At 41.1% G+C, this 24,066-nt stretch overlaps 2 protein-coding genes across 2 annotated transcripts in view; one reads left to right on the top strand and one right to left on the bottom strand.

Moving 5' to 3' along the window:
* Positions 1-9,803, bottom strand: part of ptdss2 (phosphatidylserine synthase 2) — a 39,824-nt gene extending 30,021 nt beyond the window's left edge. Inside the window, exons 1-2 of the mRNA XM_016668820.1 lie at positions 9,792-9,803; positions 283-285 (exon numbers count right to left, since the gene is read on the bottom strand). The gene's annotated coding sequence lies outside the window, so the exon portion shown is untranslated. The remainder of the gene's footprint in view (positions 1-282; positions 286-9,791) is intronic.
* Positions 1,244-3,299, top strand: cdkn1cb (cyclin dependent kinase inhibitor 1Cb). Its single transcript, XM_007546773.2, has 3 exons — positions 1,244-2,347; positions 2,460-2,550; positions 3,001-3,299. Exons 1-2 carry the CDS (start codon positions 1,783-1,785, stop codon positions 2,546-2,548), a joined length of 654 nt encoding a protein of 217 aa, XP_007546835.1. The 5' UTR covers positions 1,244-1,782; the 3' UTR covers positions 2,549-2,550; positions 3,001-3,299.
* Positions 9,804-24,066: the final 14,263 nt, after the last annotated feature.

Below are 24,066 nucleotides of genomic sequence, written 5' to 3' on the forward strand. Positions count from 1 at the left end.
CAAGTTGTTCAGATCCTAAAGTAGACTTGATCGTCACGCCATTGTGTTAGACTGTTTATATGATATTATATTGTTGGAATGTAAGACTTGTCTTTGTGTTCCTTTAACTCTATATTGACTTTTGCCACAAAAGTCTCTCCTGGGCCCCATTCTTTCACATTCTCTCTTTCTTAGTATTGCATTTTAAAACTGAGGGCAAGTGAGGTCTGCAGTTCTTTAGATGCTTACTTTGGTTCTGTTGTGACCTCTGGGACGCACACTTAGTTTTGGTAAGATGGCCACTCTCTCTCCATATTTGGATGACTGTTTACAATGTGGTTGACTTGATTGCCAAAACCCCCCAAAATGACTTTGTAATCCAAAGCTAGATGTCAGTGACTTGCCTGTTCTAGAATTGTTTTTAGATCAGGGAGTGTCTCGATGGTACCGGACAAGGTCTATTCAAGTTATTTGCTGGCTTTGTCAGAATGGCAATAATCTGGCTTAGGTGACATAGAACTCAACTTCTCAAAAAATCTGTTCAATCATGATTAAATAATGATTATTCTGCTTTTTGCATATGATTGGTAACTTGTTTAAATGAAATAAATTTAATTATTGCTTGACAATTGCCTTTTGTGTTAAATCCCATATTGTCTTTGAAAAGGTATTATGTTCAGGAACGTATAAGTGTGACAAAAAAGAAGGAAGAAATATACCCAAGAAAAAGTGTCTACAAATCCTTATTCAGAGTTGCTTTTTTTGTTCAATCTGCAGTACTATTTGCTTACCACTAAGGGTCGCTGTGCATCCGTCATTCCTTGCAAAGGCGATGTCCGTTTTCTCTCCTCGGACCTGAGGACAGACTCTGCTATGTGCAGGCAGAGTTAACGTAAGCTGTTTTTGTTAAAATAAGGCAAAACAACAACAACAATAACAATAATAATAATAATAATAATAATACAGCACCTTCACATATGCGTAAAACAGCAGCTCTAGAGATTTTAAACTTTCAACCTTTTATTGTTATGATTAGAATATTCATCCCCCGATATTGCATTGTTTGACCTGGTGTATTAGAGCTGCGGCAAAGGTTGCATCTGTGTGCAACATCTCTGCAGACTGGACTGGGAAACATGATCCAAAGCGCTCATTGTTTGCTGAAGGACTGAAAGATAAGGGGCCCTTGTGTGTGGACGCTGGCATGGGATGTAACCTGCAGGTGTGTTTGAAACTGTCCAGAAGCAAACAATTCATAAGATAGTTGTAACTACAGTTGCATCTAAGATCTTCAGGTCGATTGAGATTAAATTATTAAACTGGAATTGTATTGGCCATTTTTTGAACTCTTGAAATGTCAAAAATATTCGGACACACGAGTCACTGATGCGTGAAAAGAAATGGAGATTTAAGTCCTTTACGCAGCTACTTTGATAGAACAACCAGGGAAGCTCCGCTGAGTTTTAACACCTTGCGTGCAGCAGAGAAATCATAACGCTGAGCTCTACTCGGCACTCAGCCGAAAGGGTAGAAGAGTAAGGGGAGGCGGGAGAGTCGGCGGGAGGGCATCGTGGTGAGGGTTGTGTGCGTATTTGGGGAGGGTTGGAGTTTCAGTCAGCCAATGAAGGAAGTCCTGGATCTACGCGACACGTTGAGAGGTTATAAATTGTGAGGCGTACGGTATCGAGGTACATTTAAACTGAGCTGCGAGGGGGCAGGGAGACACGCTCTTACAGCGCAACGAAACAACAACTAAACCAACACCTGGGTCTCTGTCGTGAGGAATTGGTCCTCTTTTCGGAGATGTCCCACGTCCAGTTATCGAGCAGCGCGCTGGAGAGGCTGGTGGCCCGCAGGACCTTCCCTCTCCAGAGGCGCACCGGCGTGTGCCGCAGTCTTTTCGGGCCGGTGGATCACGACGAGCTGAGTCGGGATGTGAAAGCCAAGCTGCGGGAGATTTCCGAGCGGGACCAGCAGAGATGGAACTTTAATTTCGAGGACAACACCCCGCTGGAAGGGGACTACGAGTGGGAAGAGATGCCCGTGGAGAGGACGGCGGCGTTTTATCGGGAATCGGTGCAGAGCGGCAGGACGCGCGTCCCGGCGACGCCCGTAAAGCAGACGCCCTCCTCGGAATCCGTTATGTCGGAGAGCTCCGACGGGGATGTAATGGAGCGCTTAGCGGTACCGGAGAGTGACCGCAGCAGCGTCGTCGGCGGCGACGGGGAAAGCAGCTTCCCGACCCCGGTGGAGGTGAACCAGGAGAACCGGCCGGTCACAGGGATCTCAGGGACTCGCAGACAGGCTCCCTGTGTTCGGCGCAAGAGGTCGTCGACTGCTGCTGATGACAACAACACGCACATCACAGGTAGTTACAGGGGTTTATTAATCTACTAGGAAAAAAAATACCCCCAGAGAAGCCGCTTTAATTTCAGATAAATCTATTTACTGTGACTTATATTATAATTTCTTTCATACAGACTTCTTCGTGAAACGAAAAAAGGCTGCCGACAGACTTCCCAAGCCTCCCATCTCGGTGAAACAAACTTCGCGAAAGAGGATTCGTTGAACGTAAGAAGAACATTAATTTAATTCTCCAAATTATTAATAGCAATTACGCCTTTATTTTTTTCTTCTTCGTCTACAAATTGTAACAGTGTAGCACATAGCTAGTCATTTGTGATAAATACTGTAATAATGTGGTTGCAAGTGATTGAGCCAGACAGCGTTATCTCGGCTGGCTGAGTGGACGTGGGGGATGGGGAGGGAGAGAGCTGGTGGTGAAATCACAGGAGCAGCTATAGTGATAGTAGTAGCTGGAGTAACACCAGCGAGCTGGGAGGGGGGATGCGTACGTCACAATGTGGCGGGAAAACGCTGCGCTAAGAAGGGGTGACGCCTCGCTGCTGCTGTCGTCATTCTTCTTCTTTCCGTGGAAAGCTGACTCGCCGCTTTTCTTGTCAAAGAAATGCTTTTTATTTCGTCGAAAAACTGAACCATATCTCTTTATTTCCTCCTTAGGTGGCGTTTTTTTTCTTCTTCTTCTTTTACACTTTTTTTTTTGTTGCACTACTTCCCTGCGCGTTTTTGAGGATTCCTACGGACCGAGAGCCGCTTTTAAGGCCGCCGGAGGAGGGGAAGAAGAGAAACGGGGACAAAGAAGAGGGGAGTCCCGCTATTCCGCCGGCTCGAACCTCGGTGAATCCCCGGCGGAACGAAGCCTCGACGCCGCCCGCAGCTCCTCTCAGGACTGAACGGTTTGGGAACTCAAAGGGGCGGGTGGGTGGAAGAAGGAAAAAAAAAACTAAAACGAGAAGAAAGAAAAGGAAAATAAAAGATTTCGTTTGGATGACTTCTATCCAGTACAAATGTAGCATTCATTGTTGCTTTTGCATACAGCCACTCGACAGTGTTAAATGTTTTAACATCTGTGCAATCCTAGAGAAAAAAAAATCTTCTACACTGGCCAAAAGTGTACAGCTTTATAGAGACAGTAGCATTTGTTTAATTCTAGTCTTTGTGTTTTTTTCCCCTGTAAATGTATATATGTTAAGTTTATTCTAACTTATAAGTTATTTATGTTTCTCTTTATTTGTCAAATGCCTTGCTGATTTTAGTCTGTTGCCAATTTTCTATTTTATTTTATTATTTGCTGTTTTTTTAAGACATTGTGGTGTTTTGCAATCTTGTAGCTTCCCAATAGTTGTTAAACCTTAAAAAAAAAACTAAATTTATTTGTGTCTGAGCCGTTATATGGTGTGTGTTTTATTTTTTTTCATACAAGTGCCCTAAGTAATTTTTTTGAAAGGAAAAAAAAGAAGAAAAAAAAAAGAGGGAAATAAAACATCTTCAAATTAAACCTTTAAGAGCATTTGTGTTTTGTGCCTTGCTGGCTCAGGATCAATTCAGGCTTCCCTGCAGACAAAGCATGTGGTAGTTTGTTGGGAAAAAATGCATGTATTTATGTTCTGCTCTGTGTTTCAATATGAAAACTACAGTCTAATTAAATTGAGTAAATCCTATAAATTAATAATGTATTTTCTGAACATGTTGCCGTTTTATACCAATCTAAACCAGTGCATGGTAATGTATTGTCTTTGTCATGAAGTACTTTAATGGTTTGAGATAATTAGCCTTGAAAAATTTCCTAATGTAACTATATTTTCTGAATGCCTGTTCAAAAAATATAGTACTAATAATGTATTAGTACAAATTTTTTTATAAATTATGAAGGTAAGCGCTCATTTTTCTTCTTTTAAGAAGAAGAAATACATTAAGGACAAGGGGTTTTTGTCCTGCAGGGGTTTTTACATGTCCTAAACATGTCACCATTTACTGCTTATCTACTTTAAAAATTTACTTTAATCATTTTTCTATGTTCTTGGGTATTTTAATTAATTTTGCCACTAAATAGCTATTAAACGCTAAATTTATATGTTAATTAGTAGCTATTTTCTGAGGACTTTGTATACATCAACAATACTTAAAGGGTTATAGCCAGAAAGCTGTAATGAAACAACAGACTCTGAAACCCGGTCACTCTAAAATAACTCTTTGGATATTCTTCTTGTATATTTTATATATTTAATTCATAAAACCACATTTCATCATGTGCTCAGAACCAGAACAGGACAAACCCCTGCAGGTACAAATTGATGACACTGCCTGGGTGTGGAAAAAGTCCACACAATCCAAACCGCCAGACAGTTTATGAAGGAGTGAAACGACCAGCATCTCAACCTGAAGAGTGCGTGGAAAGTGCGACCGCTCCGTCTTTTATTGGCTCCTTCGGCTCTCCGTCACCATCACAGATATAGATATCAAATGCCCCCATAGTGACACAGCCACTTTCTGTCTGCGTGGATCTGCTTCACACGAACCCAAAGACCCTTTGCGGGGGGAAACCCGCATTCAGACGCAGCAACCCCTAATGGCAGCTGCGGGATATAGGCTCAGATTTAAAGGCCCTTTCGCCCCTTGTAAAGAAGCAGCAGCTGCCTTTGGATCCCCGCTTTGTCCGCCGCAAAGACCCACCCACCGCCCCCATCCCCAAACACACACTCACACACCCATCCAACCCGCACTCGACAAGGCCCTCCAAAGGACCCACTCACACACACACGCACTCTGTTTACCCCGCCGTGGATACACCGGGCGTGGAGGCCACCTGCCAGAAAGTGCAAAAAGAAAACTACTAGTCTTTGTAATGGTGCTCGTCTATTGAAACAAACCATTCAACAGGTCATACTTGCAAGTTTACCCTTAATTGAAAGAAGCCAAACGTGGGGCCCTTGCATGCATGCATCCATCCATTGCTGCATCCATGCATGGTCGCCCGTCAATGCCCACAAAGCGAATACGGGGCTATATTTCATAATTTCTCTCCAGTCCACCCCCACTCCCCACCTGGCCCTCCCTGACTGTATGACACGAATGTTTGGATGGAAACGGAGACTTTTTGATGGTGACTTTGTCAGCCGTAAGCTGTGACGGCGAGCTTGTTCTGATTTCCAACACAAAGCGCTCTCTGGCACCATTCTTTCCTTTTTGTTGCCATATGGCAAATCCATGTAGACATAGCCAAGACCCATTCAGTCCAGCCACAGAATGTCCTGCGTCAGAGAACAAAGGACACTTTGTCTGGCTCCTCCATTGATACCAATGGGCAAAGAAAAAATATTATAATTAATCTATGGCTATATCCAGCTAATTAACGCCCATATGCCTGTGGGGGAGCCCAGGGCGCATTCAGCTCAGTTTTAGATCCCCAATAGTTTACATGTTAAAGACAACAGCTGTTTATGTGTTACTTTAATGAAGTCTCCGCTGTGTCGGAGACTGGACACATTCAGGCGGATTCAGTTCCCCGCACAGCCCCACCCGGCTCCTCCCTTCATGCCCCCTCCATGGTGCTAAACAGGTCATCTTCCCCTATTTGTCCCTGCAGCTGTGTAACTATATAAAATTTGTCCCAGTAAATAGGACCTTTAAGTCGCTCTCGTTTGCTGAGAAGGGTTCGAGTTTGAGCCATTCTGGGAAGGTTCACAGGTTAAGGCCTGAAAAACAACTCGCTAAGCTCTTCTTTAAGCCGAACAGAAATAAATTTGTAGGGCCCGGGCCAGTCTTTCAGGCGACCGGTTGAGACCGTCGTTTGTTTTCGGACTGCTTCACACGCACGGAGCCTCAAGGTTCTAAATTAGCTCCACAAAGGCCCGTCGGACCATTATAACTTCATTCAGCGAGCGCATGATGAGAGTATGATGGACATAAAGGAAAGAGATGACAGCGAACATGCAGAGCTCATTAAACATGTCTTCGACAATGGGTCATCATTGTACAAGCAGCTGCTGATGGGGAGAATCAGTCTCATGGGCCCCGCAGGGCCCCCTGTGTGACCTTTGGCTTACATCACAGCGTCATCGGCAAAATTATGATCTTTTTATGCACTTATTTAAATAATATCTCCTTCTCTCCTGTAAGAATATACGTTAAGTGGAAAAGGTATTTCAGAAAAGCAGGAACAGCTGAGTAACACCTTGATTAGGCATTTATATTTGCACAATCAAACACAGGAAGGGTTACGTTTTGATTATTTGAGCTTGGAATAAATGTGATGCTGTGAAAATTGAGCAGGACAGAAGAGAGTTTTGAGCTTTTGTTTTTAAATTTTGTGATCAAAAACCTATTGGACATATTTGTAAAAAAAAAAAAAAAGTCAAACTTCCCTTCAGATCAATGCATTTTTGTCTGACAAAAATAAAAAAGCTGACATAAACATGCTGAAATGCATGTTTATTTTGTTTGAACACAGGTGAAAGTACATGCAAAATCAATTGGAGCTGACCGACGGCTTCAAATATTAAAAGCCACGCTGCACGGGACGTTTGAGCGTTCGGGTTTTGTGCAAATGTAGCGACTTAAAAAAAAAAAAGAAAAAAAAAAAGATTTCAGGGACGCGTTTTCCACTCGAAACACGTAATTACCGGGACGGTCTGCAGAAGACTGCAATTAAATATAGAGAGGAGGAAAATTGGCCAGAGGAGGGGTAAGGAGCTGGGGTGTATGTGTGTGCGTGCGTGCATGTGTGTGTGTGAGAATTAGCATTTTCCATGACCATCTGGCATCGGCGCAGGCGACTGGGAACAAAGGAGAGCTGGATGGAGAGGAGAGGCGAGTGTGCCATCGCATTGACCTGCAAATGAGGCTTTGTCACCGAGTTAAAGCTCCCTGACCCCCCTCTTTACCTCTTCCAGCTCTTAAAAAAATAACTAAAAAAAAAAAATCCACATTTAATTTTGAGTATTTGAGTGGCGCACGGGAACCTGAATAACGCACGCCTGGCTGTGCTTTGGGGCTCCAGGCCGAAACAGGTGGAGAAAGAGGGACTTGTAAAGTTCAAGCGACGCGCTGCGGGTTATTCAGGGCTAAATATGCTTTAAAGTTTAGACATAGAACCGAGTTCAACGATTAAACAGGTGTGCAGCTGTAAAAAACAGAGAGGAAAAATCAGAAATTAGTTGAGTTAAATGAGTTTCTATGGAGCAAACCAAGGATTTGTTGTGTTGCACGCTGCAGGGGAACCTGAAGAAGAAAAGTCTACTTAACATCTGCAAGACTTATTTGATGCTTGTTCAAGCAGATACTTATTTATTAAAACTGCAAAGTAAGGACTAAACAGTGCAATTAATTCAGACTATTGGATGACATTCCAAAATAATCCCAAAATAATCCTTATTTAATCCTGCTGGAAGTTTACATCCTCCTACGTGAGTGTGTGAGCATTGTGCGTGTATGCGTGTATATGTGTGTGTTTTGGTGGTGGTGGGGGTTCATCAGCTTGTTGGACACCTGTCTTCTTGTGAATGTGAATGAATGGAGTTTGCAAAGAAGCGAGAGACGATATATTTGCATGCTCATCAAAAATAATGACTCAAACAAATCATGAAATTGAGGAATTATGTACGGAACCACAGGCTTACCTCTCTTATAAACATCTAATTACAATAACAGGTTTTGTGCATGAAAACAGAAAAACAGCAGCCATTAGACAGTTCACTAAATGCACAAAGAAAAGCAAAGTCGTCCACCGGCAACGTTTAGCTCAAAATCCTGGAATATTTTTAATTCATCTCAGAGGGAAATGATCTCGTACACCATTACCTTGGTGTACGGTACGAATTAACGCAAATTAGTCCAAACAAAGCAATCGACCGTGTGTGCAAAGTTTAACATTTTCCCACAATGAGGGGAATTACTGCAGAGAATCTGCAGGTCAAGTTACTTCTAGTTCGGCCACCAGATGCAGACGTGAGGCCAGTGTTTTCTCTTTTCTTTCCTCTCTCCCTCTCTCTCTTTGGCTTTTTTTCCTCTCTTTACATCCACTCAGTATTCATGCCTGTGGATAACAAAGAGCATGGCTCAATCCACGCAGGAGGCGGTGTGACAGGGAACTCGTGGCAGCTTTTCAAATATCTTCTTTCTGCATCTCTGACCCCTCCCTGTTTCGCCCCCCTCCCGCACCCCGCATCTCGACTTTGGTCTTGGTTGGAGTAGGAAGGAGGTAAAGAAAGGAAGGAGGGGGGGTGAATCAAGCTGCCGCTTCGATCTCTAAATCGCTTTGCGCTCCCCACGCATCAAGGGGATCAGATTTAATTTTGCACAGGGAGAAAGAAAGAAAAAAAAAACCTGAGATCGTTTAGAGATGTTTTACAAAGTTTGGTCGAGGTGATGAAGCGAGTGGCGACACTGTGGGGTTTAGAGACGGGCCTACTTTAATAAAACAAAACTTTTACTAGTAAAATTGGTGCAAGAATTTGAATGCATTTATTTTGGATCAATTTTATTAAATATATAGTAGCAGAAATTATTTGCGTTCCCAATCTCTTTATAAAAGTACTAAGATCATTATGATTACTTCATTTGGTTTGTGAACTGATAAGTCTGGCTGCTGCTACTTAAACTTTGTTTTTCTGTAAAGATTTTATGAATCAAACCATTTCATAAACAACAGGGTATTTAAATGTTCAAAACTACAGTATCATCTTCCTTAATACACATTCAAAACATACAGGCTCAGATTACTCAATAACAAAGCCACTTAATAATTAATAAAGTGCAGTTTTACCCTATTTTACAAAGCACTAGAATCATATTAAACAAGCATCTTCACTGTTTCTTTCATCCATTTCCTCATGCCCCCAAAATAGAAATAAACAAAAACTGAATCTAAAGCGTATAACTACCTTGAAGAAATAATAAAACTTTTGACTTAAACTGTTCAAAAGTTTTTGAATTGTAATAATGTGAAACTTTTAAATTTACTCTAACAACGTGGCATGTAAATCTTTCTTTGAACATTTGACATCACTACCCGTTCTTTATGTCTCACTCAGGGTTAAGAAGAACAACTAGCTCTTCTAGCTAGCTAGAAATCATTAGCATTGTTGCTGAATGGCTAAAAGCTAGACACAAACGTTTTAAATCTTCTCCCAATTTGGTATGCAAACGTTTCTCCTGACAACCACACATAAGATTCACTTAAAACGGCATGACTAAGAAGCTCAATTTGCTAGCAGGTTTGACTTTTTAGTATTAGCGGTGTTGCTAAACTTAAGCTGGATAAACAACTACATTCCTCAAAATCTTTCACAGTCATCATAAAACATTTCTTTATTCTTTGTTTAGTTAAAATAGAACACATTTTGATAAATTAGCCTAAACACAATTTGGTGTGAGCCACACACGACCAGAGGACAGCTAATAGCTGACCAAACCAATATTAGTTGCCATTGTTGAATTTCTAAATTAATAACTTAAATAACTTTAATGCCTAATGCTTCATAGGCAAGATAATTCTTTTTTATAATACATATAAAAATCAACCTATCAGTAGCCTGTAGCATTTACCTGCCAGAGTTATGAAATTAATCCAGGATCAATATCTCGGGATGAGAAACTCTCAGTGTCTTGTTACAATGAGATACAGAACTCATCAAGATGAGAAAGTTTCTCATTATAACGAGATACTAAAATAAGTTCCTATGACAGACTGCCACTTCTTAAAAATGCTCCTCTGACTTTCTGTCTTTTTACTCTCCTAGTTCTTAGATGACGCTCAGAAATCCCATGGCATGTTGCCGTTTTACTTTTACAACCCTTCTTGTTTAAACAAGAACTTATTTTGGTTTTAACTTCATATAAATCTCATTACAACAAGATAAGACACCTAAAGTTATTCCCTGTGGGAGTTGAACAATTCAGTGTGTCTTAATATGAAGCAATATTTATTTTTACCCCTAATTTTGTAGTATATTCAAATTCTCAAAATTTTAATACAGCATACTGGTTTCTAAATATTACAATAAATAATTATTAAATTCTTATAATTCTAGCCACTTCTTTTGGTAACAAATTCTAACAAAATGGTTTGAATATAAATGAAAATGTTGGTTTATTTAACCGTTAGCTCGATTCATTGTGTCCAGCACTAAGGGATAATGTATGTTAGTCAGAACGACGTCACGTTTGTGGTTAAGAAATTTAATTTGTGTCTGCCTGTAGTTGGATTAGTAACAAAGTCGGTCTTGAAGAAAAACTTGCTAACTTTAGGCAATTGTTGCCAACGAGCAACAAATTTTTCAGGGAACATTTTTAAACTTATTAAACTGACACAGATCCTTAGAGTCATTTTTACAAGCTAATACAAACTAAATGTTTCTAACTTTTAATTTAAACATTCAGATCATACGCAAAATCTCTCATTTGTTTTATGATTATTATTATTTTACCCAGTGGACAAACCAGATCAAACAAAATGATCTTAATGATAACTCAGCATTTAACAAAATATGTTGATTTCTTTTTATAATTTAGTAATAAAATGTTTTTCAGTTTTTGATTAATTTTTGATGTCAATGTGGATGTTTTCAGTTTTTCTGAAACTACGGAAACACTGCAAAATACAGCAGATACGTGTTTACAGCGTAAAGTAACTTAAAATGACATTACGCTTCTGAAACTGTTTGGTAAAAGTATTGTCATCTATGTTTGTGCAGTTGAAAAAAAGGTTTAATATTAAATGAGGATTTAACTGATTTAAGTGAATCAGTTCAGCATCAGCAATTTTTTCCCCCCAAAATAAATTCCCTTTGACATTTTTCTCTTCTTTCAAGTTTTTCCCCATATACATCATAATAACACGGACTACAATAAGAACGCTTTCATTTCCCTTGTTATTAAGCCAAAATAACATTTGGCAGCCCGCTGACTTAAAGTGAAACATTTCTAAGTACTGCCAATCAAGAGATTTCCATTCTCTTGGAGCCGCTCTTATTTTCACCCCCTCCCAAAAAGGTGACAAGGTCAACACCGCCTGGCGCCAAAAAGGAGAAGACCTCCATTATCTCCATTCCTCAGGGGCAAGCCCCCGAAATATCCAGAAGCGGCGCAGATATTCATAGCGGTTCTGTTCGTGTGACTTCATGGAAGTTGCTTTTTGTAATGGGGCTTCCCGGCAGACTCGCGCCTCTTTGTTCCGTCGAGCTGGAAAACGTAACTTTTTTTTTTGTTGAGGGAAAAGCAGGTGTAACTAATAACATTACCAACGGCTCATTCATTTCCCCTGTAGAGTCTCGCTGTAAGCCATGACAGAGATTCAGCTGGCACAATGCAACACCGGCTCTCCTGCCAGACACACTGTTAGTGATATTAGCTACATCTTTGTCATATTAGCTTAATGCTGGGCTTTAGATACAGGATGCGACAGGAAGTCTAATTGTCCATCCACACCTGGCAAACAGAAAAAATAAAGTTTGCATAAATGGATGTTTTAAATTTGAAATCAGACTTAATTGGTAAACTTTGGGGATTTCTGAGCTCACAGCCATGTGAGCGTCACATTTTTTCCTTTAGACTGGACCTAAAAAATCCAACCTGACCCAGCTGAGGCCATAGACGTTGTGTCTGAGCCCAATCCGACATGACTATTTAACTTTATTAATAAGCCCAAAGTAAACCTGACATATGATTTCAAATAAAATTTTACTGCTTTTGTATCACAATTTGAGTAAACAGTGGAACTTCTCAAGTTTTTAGCCTATTTTTAACGTCTTCCAGCTCAATTTTGTCGCTTGTGGAAACGGCAGGGTGAGTCAGGTGCAAATCATCTGGGATGTGTGATTGATAGGAGCGGAGCAGGGTGGGGCTGAATGCGCCGTGTCTATTGCGCTGCACTGTTTACAGTCTAATGACCTTCTCTCTCTACTTTATTTCTTTCCTCAACAGGGTAAGATGCCAACTCCTTTATATAGATTAACTCAACTCTATGTTGTGCCACTTTACGTGGTGTATGCATTGTAGGTTCCTCAAATGTGTCACAGAAGCCTGAGCTCAACCAAAACCAATCAGAAATTCATAAATCTAAAGTCAAGTTCGCTTCTGACCAAGACATCAACCCTGATGATACAAGCAGGGAGTAGATTGAGTGTTTTAAGATGAATGCCTGAATCTATCTGAGAATCTGTGGCAACATTGAGAAATCACTGTTCATAGATTCAGCCTGTCTAACCTTGGCCTACTCTGCAAGGAATTATGAGAAAAACATCAGTTTCCAGATGTGTAAAAGAAACCGATGTCCTTTGTATTTCCCAAAGGACGAAAAGCGGTAATTGCATCAGTAGGCTCTACAAAATATTGACCATTTGAAACAATGTATAGGTTGCCTTGTTTATATAGTTTGCCTTTGAATTCATAGTTATGCGCTACATACAATCCTCCAAATATCTTGTGGTTGTGGCATGACAAATTACACATTGAGTGGCTACTGAAGGCGTTGCAGAGGCTGACAGAAGATGATTTAGTGTTGACTATGGTCTGCGATCGATGAGGTTCCAGGTTCAGACCAGCACAATGAGAAACACCTATAGCGGTTTCACACATACTGTAGCTATCAAAAACTGCAGCGAGAGCTGCGGCTTCACCACCGGAGGAACATATGCGGCTCCCCAGGAAGAGGTCTGTCCCATTGTGGCCGTGCAATTGTTCATAGAGAAGAGCGGAGGAGATGCAGATAGTGCGATGACACGATGAGAAATGAGATCTAACTCCGACCCAGCGCCAGTCCTGACAGCCCGAGTCCTCCGCCACCATTCTTCCACCCTCCCTCCTTTTGTTCGGATCCTTTTCAGCTCCTCAGCCGCAAACCTGTTCCCCTTCGCGTCAATTCTTCCGCCGGACGAGAGTCTTCTGGAGAGCGGCTGCTATCTCCACTTTATCCATCCATCCATCCATCTCGGTGACGCCTCTGCGTCCCCGCCGCTCTCCTCCATTGGCAGGAAAGTTTTTCTTCTCCCTCAATCGTCTTGGCTCATAAAACTTGAGGGAGGAGGGCCAGCAGGCCGAGCTTTCAGGGCTGGCTACACCGCTATGTGTGCACTGACTCGGACTAATGCTATTCATGCCTCGCACTTGCTCTCCTGGTCGGGATGAAAAGGGCCGGCCAAGGCAGCCTCCACAAAGGGGCATCATTCATCAGACCGCAGCCAGGAGAGGCCGATTTTGGAGTCATCCTTCTTGCAATCGGAAGCACCGAGGTCCTTCAACTGTACTGTCTTCCAGAAAGCTGTGCGGGTCGGTGATGGGGTCCTGGACTTTACAACGTCAGATCTTTCATGACGGGACGTGATGGCAATATAGATTTATAACCGTACTCCAAGGTCATCAGGCAACTATTAATCTTCACCTTTCTGTAGCTTCTCTTTTGAAAACCTGCTGGCAGTCAACAACAATACCCAGAATGCCTCAGGGTCTCGTCAGCTCTTCCTAATTTGTGGCTGCGGTCCGGGGGGTTAAATTCGCTCACTGTTGGCTGCTTGACCCGGCGGATTAGCAACATCTTTCATTTTTTTTCACGCGGGGCAGTGCCAGTGGGCCGATTCACAGAGGGCAATTACACAGCAGGGAAAAGCCCGCTCAGGCACGTACCGGTGCTAATTCCTGCAGAAGCATTCGCACGTGTGCGTGCACACTCAAAACACGCTTGTAAAAGTTTATGTAAGGATATCGGAGTAGAGGAGTTGTTGGATGAGAACGGTGAAGAAATAGAGACATTACTATTCTCTGTCAGATGTGACTCAAATGTGAGTCAGAGGGTTCGTTTTCAAGACTGCTAGCATTGCAGTTGAGATTACATAAAAAGAGACTTTTGAAGAGACACAGAAGATTTGATTCTCTGAGATGAAAAGTTACATAATTATTAATTGTCTTATTTAAGTTCAGTTTGGAAAATGTTATTTCGCCAGGCAAAATGAAAAAAAAAGTTACTTTTGTGAAAAGAACTTAAAGTTTGTTTTTACAAACTTAAAGTGAAAACATGAATTGAATTCAGATGTTAAAATACTCTAGAAAACATAATCTACTTGAAACTACATTTTTCTGTTTTTAGTTAGCTACAATATTATTTCTAGCTGAAGCTCTCTTTTAGCACTCTATTTTTACTATTATTGTTTTCCTCACATTCAGAAGTTTATCCTTTGAGCTGAGTTGCATAAATTGAATGAATTGGATCAACTCTTTTAGATATCCATCCACATCCTTCTAGCAGTACTTTGCTGGAAGTTTAACCCTTCTGATAAAACTAAGAGGCATTAAAGCAGCAGTATGTGACTTTTAAAAGAAAATGTTTTTTTTAAAATATTCTGTAAAACTACCTTTATGTTGTGACAGTATGGTATGAGAAAGATAATCTGTGGAAAAAAATTCTAGTTAGTCTGCCTTCTCCCTGCAGACCTCCTGTCATCTTAAATATGGCACTCTGCCAGAAACATCCAATCAGAGCAAGGAGGAGGGTCTTAGCGCTGTCAATCACTCTTGTCCCCTTGCTTTCTGCTAAACTACAGCTTCTCCCCGTCAGCAGAGGCTGTCATAAATGCTCAGGCTAGTTAGCATAGCCATCAATGGCGACGGAGAAACAATTTTCCTGGACTAGTAAGTTGTTTGTCTACCATTAGCACATTTAGCATTGCATACACATTGATTGATTGACAGCGCTAAGACTCTCCTCCCGGCACTGATTGGTTGTTTTTGACCAGCTGCATTTATGCAGACGACAGTAGTAGGTCAGGAGGAAATGGAGGACCTCAATTTTTTTCACAGATTATCATCAGTCTCATACTGTCATGACATGGTGACAGTTTTAATAAAAACGTAAGAAAACGCATTTTTGTAAAAGTTACATACTGCAGCTTTAACTGTGAACACAAAAACATTCACAACATTATTTTATTATTGGCAGGGCTAAATGTGGTTCAACTTGCCAGAAGTGCAAACAAAAATGTAGCTGTTGGACTAACAATAATAACAATAATAATACTAATAAAACAAATCCATTAACACGGTTAATGAATCTTCCATCTGCACACACAATTGCATTTGAACAATGTTGTTTTTGTGCTTAAGTGAAGAATCAAGAGTCAGACCACCACACGCAGACACGCTGTAGGTCAAGAACAGAGCAGACCTGGCAGAGCGACACCGCGGGCAACAATGCGCACAAAGGCCTGAACGATGGGAACGGGAGAAACTGGCAGACCTAACGAGGTGTCCTGCCATCTTCTCCTGCTCTTTCCCTCCTGCTCAACAACAACAGATGCTGTGTCCCATGAAGGCGCCGTCAGCTGCACGAGGATGGGCTGAAACGTGTCCACAATGACGGGGAACAAAAAAAGGCATTCCCAAAAGTTAGCATCCCTGGTTAACAATACCGACTTAGGAGGAGGTGGAGGAGGTGAGAGCTCTCTCTCCAGGAACGGCTCCGACCCCTCCCTTTTTACTACCATGCTATGCCCGTGCATGCATGCACTTGTCAGCTGCAGGCCAGCCGCTGTCTGAGTCCAGATGGTGGCGAAACGCGTAACTCACTTATCTGTCTTTGGCCTCTAAAGGAATGCTTAAAGGCCTCTCCAATTCCCAGCGGACGTCACCGAAAAGGAGACGCAGGGAGAGGAAGGCCATCTGCTCCCAGATACCACGGACGCCTCCCATTCCTGTCCGTCCCCAAAGAAAAAAAAAAACTAAATCCGCCCCCTCACCAAACCCGCCTCCGACCTCAGAGAGATCTGTGATTCCTGCTCTCATCCCAGAAAGATTACGCTTGAAGTGTCACCCAGGGCAATTAAAGCACCGCCGACTGCAAGTGTGCAACGTGGCTAATGATATTCGGAAATACAAACATAAATCGATGTGACGGATAATTTACTGCAAGCAAGAGTTGCCCTCTGCATTCCCAAACTTACAAAGAGAAGTCTGAAATGATGGCAACCACCACAATTTTCACACTGAGCAAGCACCATAACATAAACAGAACCTAAATGTTTTTGCTGGTTTGTGCAGCAAAAATGTTCCTTTGTGCCACTATCATTTGAAATATAGTAATAAATGTTTCCAGAGGTCATTAAAGGTCAACCAGCCTTCCTCTTACGTTCACTAAAAGTCAAACAAAGTTTGAGTCAATCAACTGTGCAGCAAACATTTCAGCTCCACAAACTAGAACAAAAAACAAAAGTATACAAACTGTGTTTGATTTCGTTAATGTTGGGGTCAGGTTGACCTTTGATGACCTCTGGAAACTTTATTTTTTTTAAATCTTTAAAATGATAGTGGTACAAATGCTGCACAAACCAGCACAAATCTAGGACTTTAAATTGACACCGTATTTTGTTTGATTTTGTAAGTGTAGAGGTATTGGTTGACATTAGCTTACAGCGTTTCTTCTAGCTTACAATAAAAATACTGAAGGCTAATGTTTTAGCTACAAGCTAAGTGATAGCTTACAGCATTTCTTAAAGCTTTTGTTAACACAAATAAAAGAGTTAAAAACTTCTCTGTGGAGAATTATATATACAATAACTGTAATGTGTTTTTCTTGTGAGCTATAATATTCTACTTTATTGAATTTGACTATTAATAGCAGTGGAAGTGTTTACCAGTATTTAATCCTGACCACTTTTGACTCCATCTTTGACTCTGTGTTCAGTTTTTAAAGGTTGTCCAAGTTTTTTGATCCCAGTCTGAAAAATGACCCCTTCAAATGCAGTAAATTAGAATATAATTTTTGTAAATATTGTGTACCCGTTCCAGATAAAACTCTTTAATGCCTTTGACACCAGGACTCTACTCGGGCCTCCATCCTGTGGCCTTCACAAAACGCATCCAGGCCCTGGCAGCTCCCCATGAAGCCAGCAACAAAACCTTCGCACAAAGTGGCACCAGCCAAACGGAGAGCCAATAAGCCAAGGAGAGGGGGGCGGGGGCGGCTCGCTCAAGTGCTCGTTTGTGTGCAGGCGATAGAGTGCGTGTGTGTGTTGATAAAGCGCGCCCATCCAGACGGAGACGCGGTGTGTGTGGGTTTTTTGCCGAGTGAATGGCGATTGTGTACATTTAAAAAAGACGGGGTGTCGCCCTTGCGTGACAGTGGATGTCAAAGTCTGGTGTGAGCGGTGAAGTGTGTGTCTGTGTGCGCCGCGGCGGGTGAAAAGGAAGCGTCAGTCGGTCGAAGTATGCCCCCATGTGATGGATGGGAGAAATAAAAGCTGGGCTCATGAGGAAAAAATGTGTCTGTATGATCTAATAGAGATTCTTTCCATCGCTGTGCTGATCTTACTTGACATTCCTGAAGTAATTCCTTACCTCTGTTACTGTTCAATACCACAATTACATCCGCTGGCATTTCTTTTGGTTTAACTTCTGCTGCAAGTGGAAATGTGTTAAATATGATCATGAGGGTCTTTCCCCACCTGCTGAAAAGCTGCTGCTGAGTTTCACTTTTGCTTAAGCTTTCAACATCCAAACTGGGCCACACAAACAACGAAATATAAGAAAATTTCAACTTGAGCTTCAAAGAAAACATTTGACAGTTTTTGGGCTCCCCAGATGTGATTACTGTAGCAAGCTGCACACACATCATTAAAGGTGCATTTTGTAGTTTTTAACAAATGTTAAATTGCCCTGAAACAAGACTTTTGTTACACTTAGAGGATATGTACGCTTTACTATTACTATTACTATTTTGTACTTAAAGTTGCCAGTAAAAGTATTCAGTGTTACTATCATAAGTTTAATTGTAACTTATTTGGAATTTTTCTGATAGACCAACACAAAGCGGTGTTTAATTGAAAAGGGAAGATAAAAATATTCTAATACTTTGAAGTTTATTACATATTAGGATCTGAAAAGTCTGTTTCGCAGAGCCACATGTCACTGCAGTTACAGCAGTATGTCTGACAGGGTGAGTCTTAATCTGCTTTTCACATATCGACACCGATTTTTCATCCATTCTTTGAAAAATAACTCAAGCTCAGTCAGGCTGGATGGAAATTTGAACATTTTTTCTAATTTTGCCATTGAGTCTCTACAGGATTTTGGCCTCTTAACTTTGACTAGGCCATCCCTTACACATACTTTGATCAGAACAATTTCTCTCTACCTTCAGCTGTATGTTTAGAGTATTTTGTCCTGTTTTTATTCATGGATATCAGATCCAAATGCCCTAAAAAAACAAGAACAAATGTATGCCACTTTTTCTGCCAACTTCACAATTACGACTATGTGTTACATTTTGAAGGTAACATACCAATAAAATATGTTAATACTGTAATAAAACAAACAAAACAAAAATATTTAAGAAATATGAATACTGAGGTAGAATAAAAATCATTCTTTAGTTTTAATTTAATTATGTAGTTTACATTGTTTATTTAGCCACAAATTACAGAAAAGTGTCACTTTGAGGAACTTTATATACAGAAAGCAGGTCTAGTTCAAATAGGCCAAACAGACCGTCTGAAGTCCCACAAAAAATGTTTGAGAATTATCAGAGCTAAAGTACTTTAACCAGATGATCAAATACATTGTCAAACCTTTTTTTTTCTCCAGGTGAGGAAATAGTTTGTCAACAACAGCCTTACTGTTAGGATATCAGCCTTACAGGAAATGACCTCTTGTTTAAGTCTAACGTATAAAAATACAATCTAGTAAAAGTTAATATGAATCTTCTAATTTTTAATGTACTTTAACGTTATCCCATCATCAGTCCAAACTAAATTTCTGGTTGGGATTTGATCTGAACGTGACGAGTTTATAATTTGACCAACTCAAAGTTAGCAAACCACAACAACTGACTGTCGTCACATTACAAATGGTTACAAAGCCCCATTACCAAGAGGGGAACACACAACAAGCAGACACAAATGGAAAGCCTCCCACACACACATATACACGCACACACACGTTTGTGTTGCTATCTTTGTGGGGACTTTCCATTGACTTCCATTCATTTCTACAGCATAAACCTTACCTTTACCCTTTTCCTAACCCTAACCATCACATACCTAACCCTAACCAAAACTCAATTCATACCTTAGCCCTAACTCTGACCCCTGACCCAAAAACAGGGTTTCCCCTTGTGGGGACCAGGCTCCAGTCCCCACAAGAAGCAATTGGTCCCCACAACGTAGTATATGTCAGGAAAATCGTCCCCACAAGGTATTACAAACAAACGCGCGCGCGCACACACACACACACACACACACGCACATGCACAGTGATCACAACTTGTGTGGCTCATGACCACACAGAGAAAGAAAGTGACTGCTTTCACACACAGCTTGAACAGTCACCCAAACCAAAAAGTGTTCACCGGGCTCCTCCACAACACCGGATCACCAAATTAAAGCTCTTTTAAAGTATATAATTAGTCTGGAGTGGACACGGTTCTGGCACCAAACACAGTAATGGAAGCCAGATTAAACCAGATCACAGAACCGCTTTGATTATACGCCCTTCCCACTTTTCCCACTACACTGAACTCAGGTGAGCTGCAGTGTTGGAAGCAGAGGGACAATCCCATAAAAATGTGACAAACTAAAAGAGAAATTAAAATAACTAATAAGTTATGTCTCGTTTCAACTCACAGCCTCTGTATTTTCATTATAAACAAATGGACAATGTTAGGTTGTAACTCAACAAATCACCATGCAAAACCATCCCAACTGTGAAACACAGTGTTGACTGCATCATGCTGTGTGGACTCTGTTCTTCACTCAGGACACGAAAGGCGGTCAAAGATCAACAGAGCTGAATACACGGAGACCCTAAAAGACGATCTCTTCCAGCTTTGAGACGAAGCACCCTGTTGGAGAACACTGATCCTATCGACAGCAATGCATCAGATCAGAGAGTGTTAGAATGGTCTAGTCAAAGGCCAGACAGTTAATGTTCACTGACATCTTTTACACTTTGTGTCGGTCTACTACACCTTTGAATTCCAGCAGAGTTGGTTAAAAGTTTGTGGTGTAAGATGAGAAAATGATAAAACATTTGAACAAAGTAAATGCTGTACACACGCAAAGTGGAATATTTTAAATATCATATTTGAATAAAACAGGGAATGAAAGGCTTACCATCCTTGTTTTGACTTTCTCACTCACTGTAGACCTATTTATTATTAAAAGGGGCAGTATTGTGTATTTTCCAGGCACATTTTTTTCATTTTATAGCTCAGTCAAGTAGCTGTTACTTTCAGTTGTTATTAAAATGCAACATATATAATATATATGACTTAAAAGAAATTTGACTTGGTAATTCAACACCTTGAAATTGGGTCTCTGTCTCTTTAAGAAGCTCCTGCTCTTTTTGAAACTCCGCCTCCAGGAAGTAATCACAACATGGCTCCTCTATTAACCGTTTGACAACGTTTCTACCGACGTTTCACTGAGAACTGGCTTGGATAATGACCTCAGTATGACCTCAAGTATGTTTTCAAATAACATTAGAACATGATGTAAAGCTCAAAAAAGTCAATTTTACATAACACTGCCCCTTTAGGAAGACTGACAAGAGGTCAGAATTGAAGACAGGAAATAAGAAAAAATGATTATCTTTAATAATTAGAGATGAAATGGAGACTTGTCAAAGATGTTTCTGCCGGATGACCGCTGAAAATAAGCACCTGGTTCCCTGTGAGCCTGCAAGTTTAAAATAATAGATGGATAATAACGACTAAAACCAACTGAAAAGTCCTCATGAAACAAAGCTGGAAGGTGCAGCAGCTCTACATTAGCTGCTCTTCTCTTTGGGCCTTGAAGGCCTCACCCTGAATTAGCGGGGGAGCAGAAAGACTAACACCCTTTCTCAGTGAATCAGAAGGTTTCTTTCATGATGAGCTGACAGCCTCCTAAGTCTCAACAACAATTCCCGTCTTTGCCGTTGCTCCATCCAAGAGGATTTGCTGTCCTTTCTTCGGGGTCCTGCAACAAAAGGCCGAGAGTGTTGGGATTTTAAAGCCTCCCAAGAAACCCTATCAGCCTTAAGAGACACTTGTGGCTCAGCCAGTAGAAGTAGACAAGCGAACTAAGCAAACAAACCCACTGGGATTCAGATAGTGTATTTATCCTTTGTTATAAAAACACAAATCAGCCTTTTTTTTCACCCTTTTTTTATCAGATGGGCATAATGAGCTGCTGTGTGAATAGTTCTCAAAGAAGGTCTGATGATCAGAGGGGGCTCTTATCGTCAACAGAAAACTTTGAGCTGAACAACAACAAACACTGAGCCCCAGGAACCGGTCCCTTTAATCTGCCCTCACTCCCATCCGCTCTTGACATTGAAGCTGTGGTTCGGTTTCAGACACTGAAAGGCCGGCATTATCAAACCATTATCCTTAAAATTCTGCCGTGGCCCTTTTATCTCTTACCCTAGCGGAGTAATGCGCCTCGCAATCAATACTTGGTGGTGGGGAGAGGGAGAGCGGAGGGGCGGGAAAAAATCCCATCAATTAGGCTCTTTGATCTGCCCACAGTCTTGGACACTGCTGGCGGATACATCACTGAGGAAGCCTGTGTCAGATGTGGGACCCAATTAGCTAAGGTGGCTGCTTCACTGCCTCCTGTTTCTGTTTCGACAGATGAAAAGGTCAGCAGGCTCCTGTGTAGTCGCTTTGCAGAGTCAAAACAAGTCTGACTGCGCTCGGCTGAGCATCGTGCAGGTCCCTCATTGGAACGCCCACCTCTTTCTAGATGAAGTCAAACAGAGACGAGAACCACATGCCATCAGCAGGACCAGCTGGATTTGTGGCCTTCACGATCAAAACAGAGGTGAAACAAAGTAGTCTGTTGACCTTCGATTGTTGTTTTTGTCAGAGTAGCCAATCCACACTTCACCTCTACTTCCTACATAAGATACAATTGACTTCCATTGGTCTCAAAAACTTGGTGCGATTTGGAGGTGTGTGTCCTTCTCTTCAGGAACACTTAGTAACACTTCCTATATGCTAACAATGTTACAAATGTGCGAAAAACATTGTCGATATTCCGCTGTCGAAAAAACACAATTTTGTAATTGCTGGTGTTTCCATTAAATAAGAAACATAATTAAAAATCACACATTAATGAATTTGTTCTGCCAATAAGTAATTAAAAATCATGCCATGCCATCATCCTCCAAATACTTCCTGTCGTCTTCTTCAAGGTTGATGCCAGTGGCAACATCTGGCTGTTGATCATGTGACTCGTATGATGTGAAAAAAGTATTTCCATTTCAGTTTTGTGAACCAAACCAATTTCAATACAGCCACAAAAAAAATAATAAATAAAAATCACCTCATCCTTGCAACAAAAACTTCCTATTGAAAAACCAGTTTTTTCAAAATTGGCTTGTTTCCATGAGGCAAATTTATTTTCAAAATGTCAAAAAATGCGTTTCCGTTTATAGGTTTAAACGGAAACGCAGCTTCTGTCGAATCGACTTCAAACTCTGTTTGTTCATTTCTAACGTGACACTGAAGCAGAAAGATTGCATCTCAGGCCTTGCTTGAAGGCGTTTTATAAAAGGGGACTAATTAGTTTAAATGAAAGAAAAAGAAGTCTGGAGCCAGTGAGGTAAAACTGCGTGGAAAAAGGACGGAAGTCTCTCAAATGATCAAACAAACGCATCAGTTTCCAAAAGTTAATGAATAATAACGAACACATTCTAGCAGGATAAGGCAAACTCTCTCAGGGGCATAAACAAATGTTAAACTCAGCTCCTGTTACAGAAATGCAAGGCTGTATACTTATGTGTCGCGTGTCTGCAATATTCAGCAATTAGGCTTCCTAAAGGCTATTTGGCAGGATTTCTGTCTCAGAGTGTTGTGGTTACTTGCCTACTTCAAAGAGCCCCAACTAAGAATAGTACTTAAGGCAACTAGAACGCCAAAAAGAAGAAAGAGGTCAGATGAGATGGAGTGTGGAACGATTACACTGATAGAAATCAACCGAGCCTGTTAATGGACCAGGAAGAAAACAATTTACAGAGGTCATTTACAGCCTATTACCTAAACCCTTTGTTTATTCATTGAAATTTGTGCAAAACAATAATCCACTGAAACTGCTAACCTCAGTTTGCATTACCTACTAAGAGCAGACGGAGGCGTCCTGCTGTTGGAGCTACAATCATTGGCTTGTGTACATTAGATCAGAGTCAGCAGGGAAATGCATCATTACTGATTACATTTAGGTACATTTTACCGTACAGTTAGCAAACACACGTATGCCATGTTTACGCATAGGTTCTGCTGAACACTAGCCATACATTGGGTACTGCTTCAAACACGTACGAATGATTGGAGCACCAGGATGGATGAATGGATGGATGGATGGATGGATATAATGCTTTCAGGCAATGGGATAGAGAAGAAAGTCTAGAAATTACAAACACATCGTTTTCTGAACTTACCCAGTCCTGGAAACTACAAATTCTATACTTTTCCACATCTCATTGAAACCTTCTTAGGTAAAAACAAGTTGGACGGCTGTCAATTATTTCTTTGCATTTTATGGATTGAAGCAGCAACATGTTTTCGTACTATGCATGCAGGTGGCTTAGCAGGAGGACCTGAAATAAGCCTAAATAAATTCTTTGTCACAGTGGCGAACACCTGGGAAGAAAGAGGCAGCCATGCTGGATTAAAAACTTAAGGCTCTCAAAGCCTTTGGGTTTAAGTTGATGGTCCTCATATACTTGAGCTGTATTTCATTTTACTTTTGTACCATTGCCTGT

The sequence above is a fragment of the Poecilia formosa genome, unplaced genomic scaffold (assembly GCF_000485575.1).
Source record: "Poecilia formosa unplaced genomic scaffold, Poecilia_formosa-5.1.2 Scaffold17, whole genome shotgun sequence".
Lineage (NCBI taxonomy): Eukaryota > Metazoa > Chordata > Actinopteri > Cyprinodontiformes > Poeciliidae > Poecilia > Poecilia formosa.

Coding starts and splice junctions, on each gene's coding strand:
- cdkn1cb (XM_007546773.2), top strand. CDS start 1,783: ATGTCCCACGTCCAGTTATCGAGCAGCGCGCTGGAGAGGCTGGTGGCC. Junction 2,348..2,459: donor CAACAACACGCACATCACAG/GTAGTTACAGGG, acceptor TCTTTCATACAG/ACTTCTTCGTGAAACGAAAA.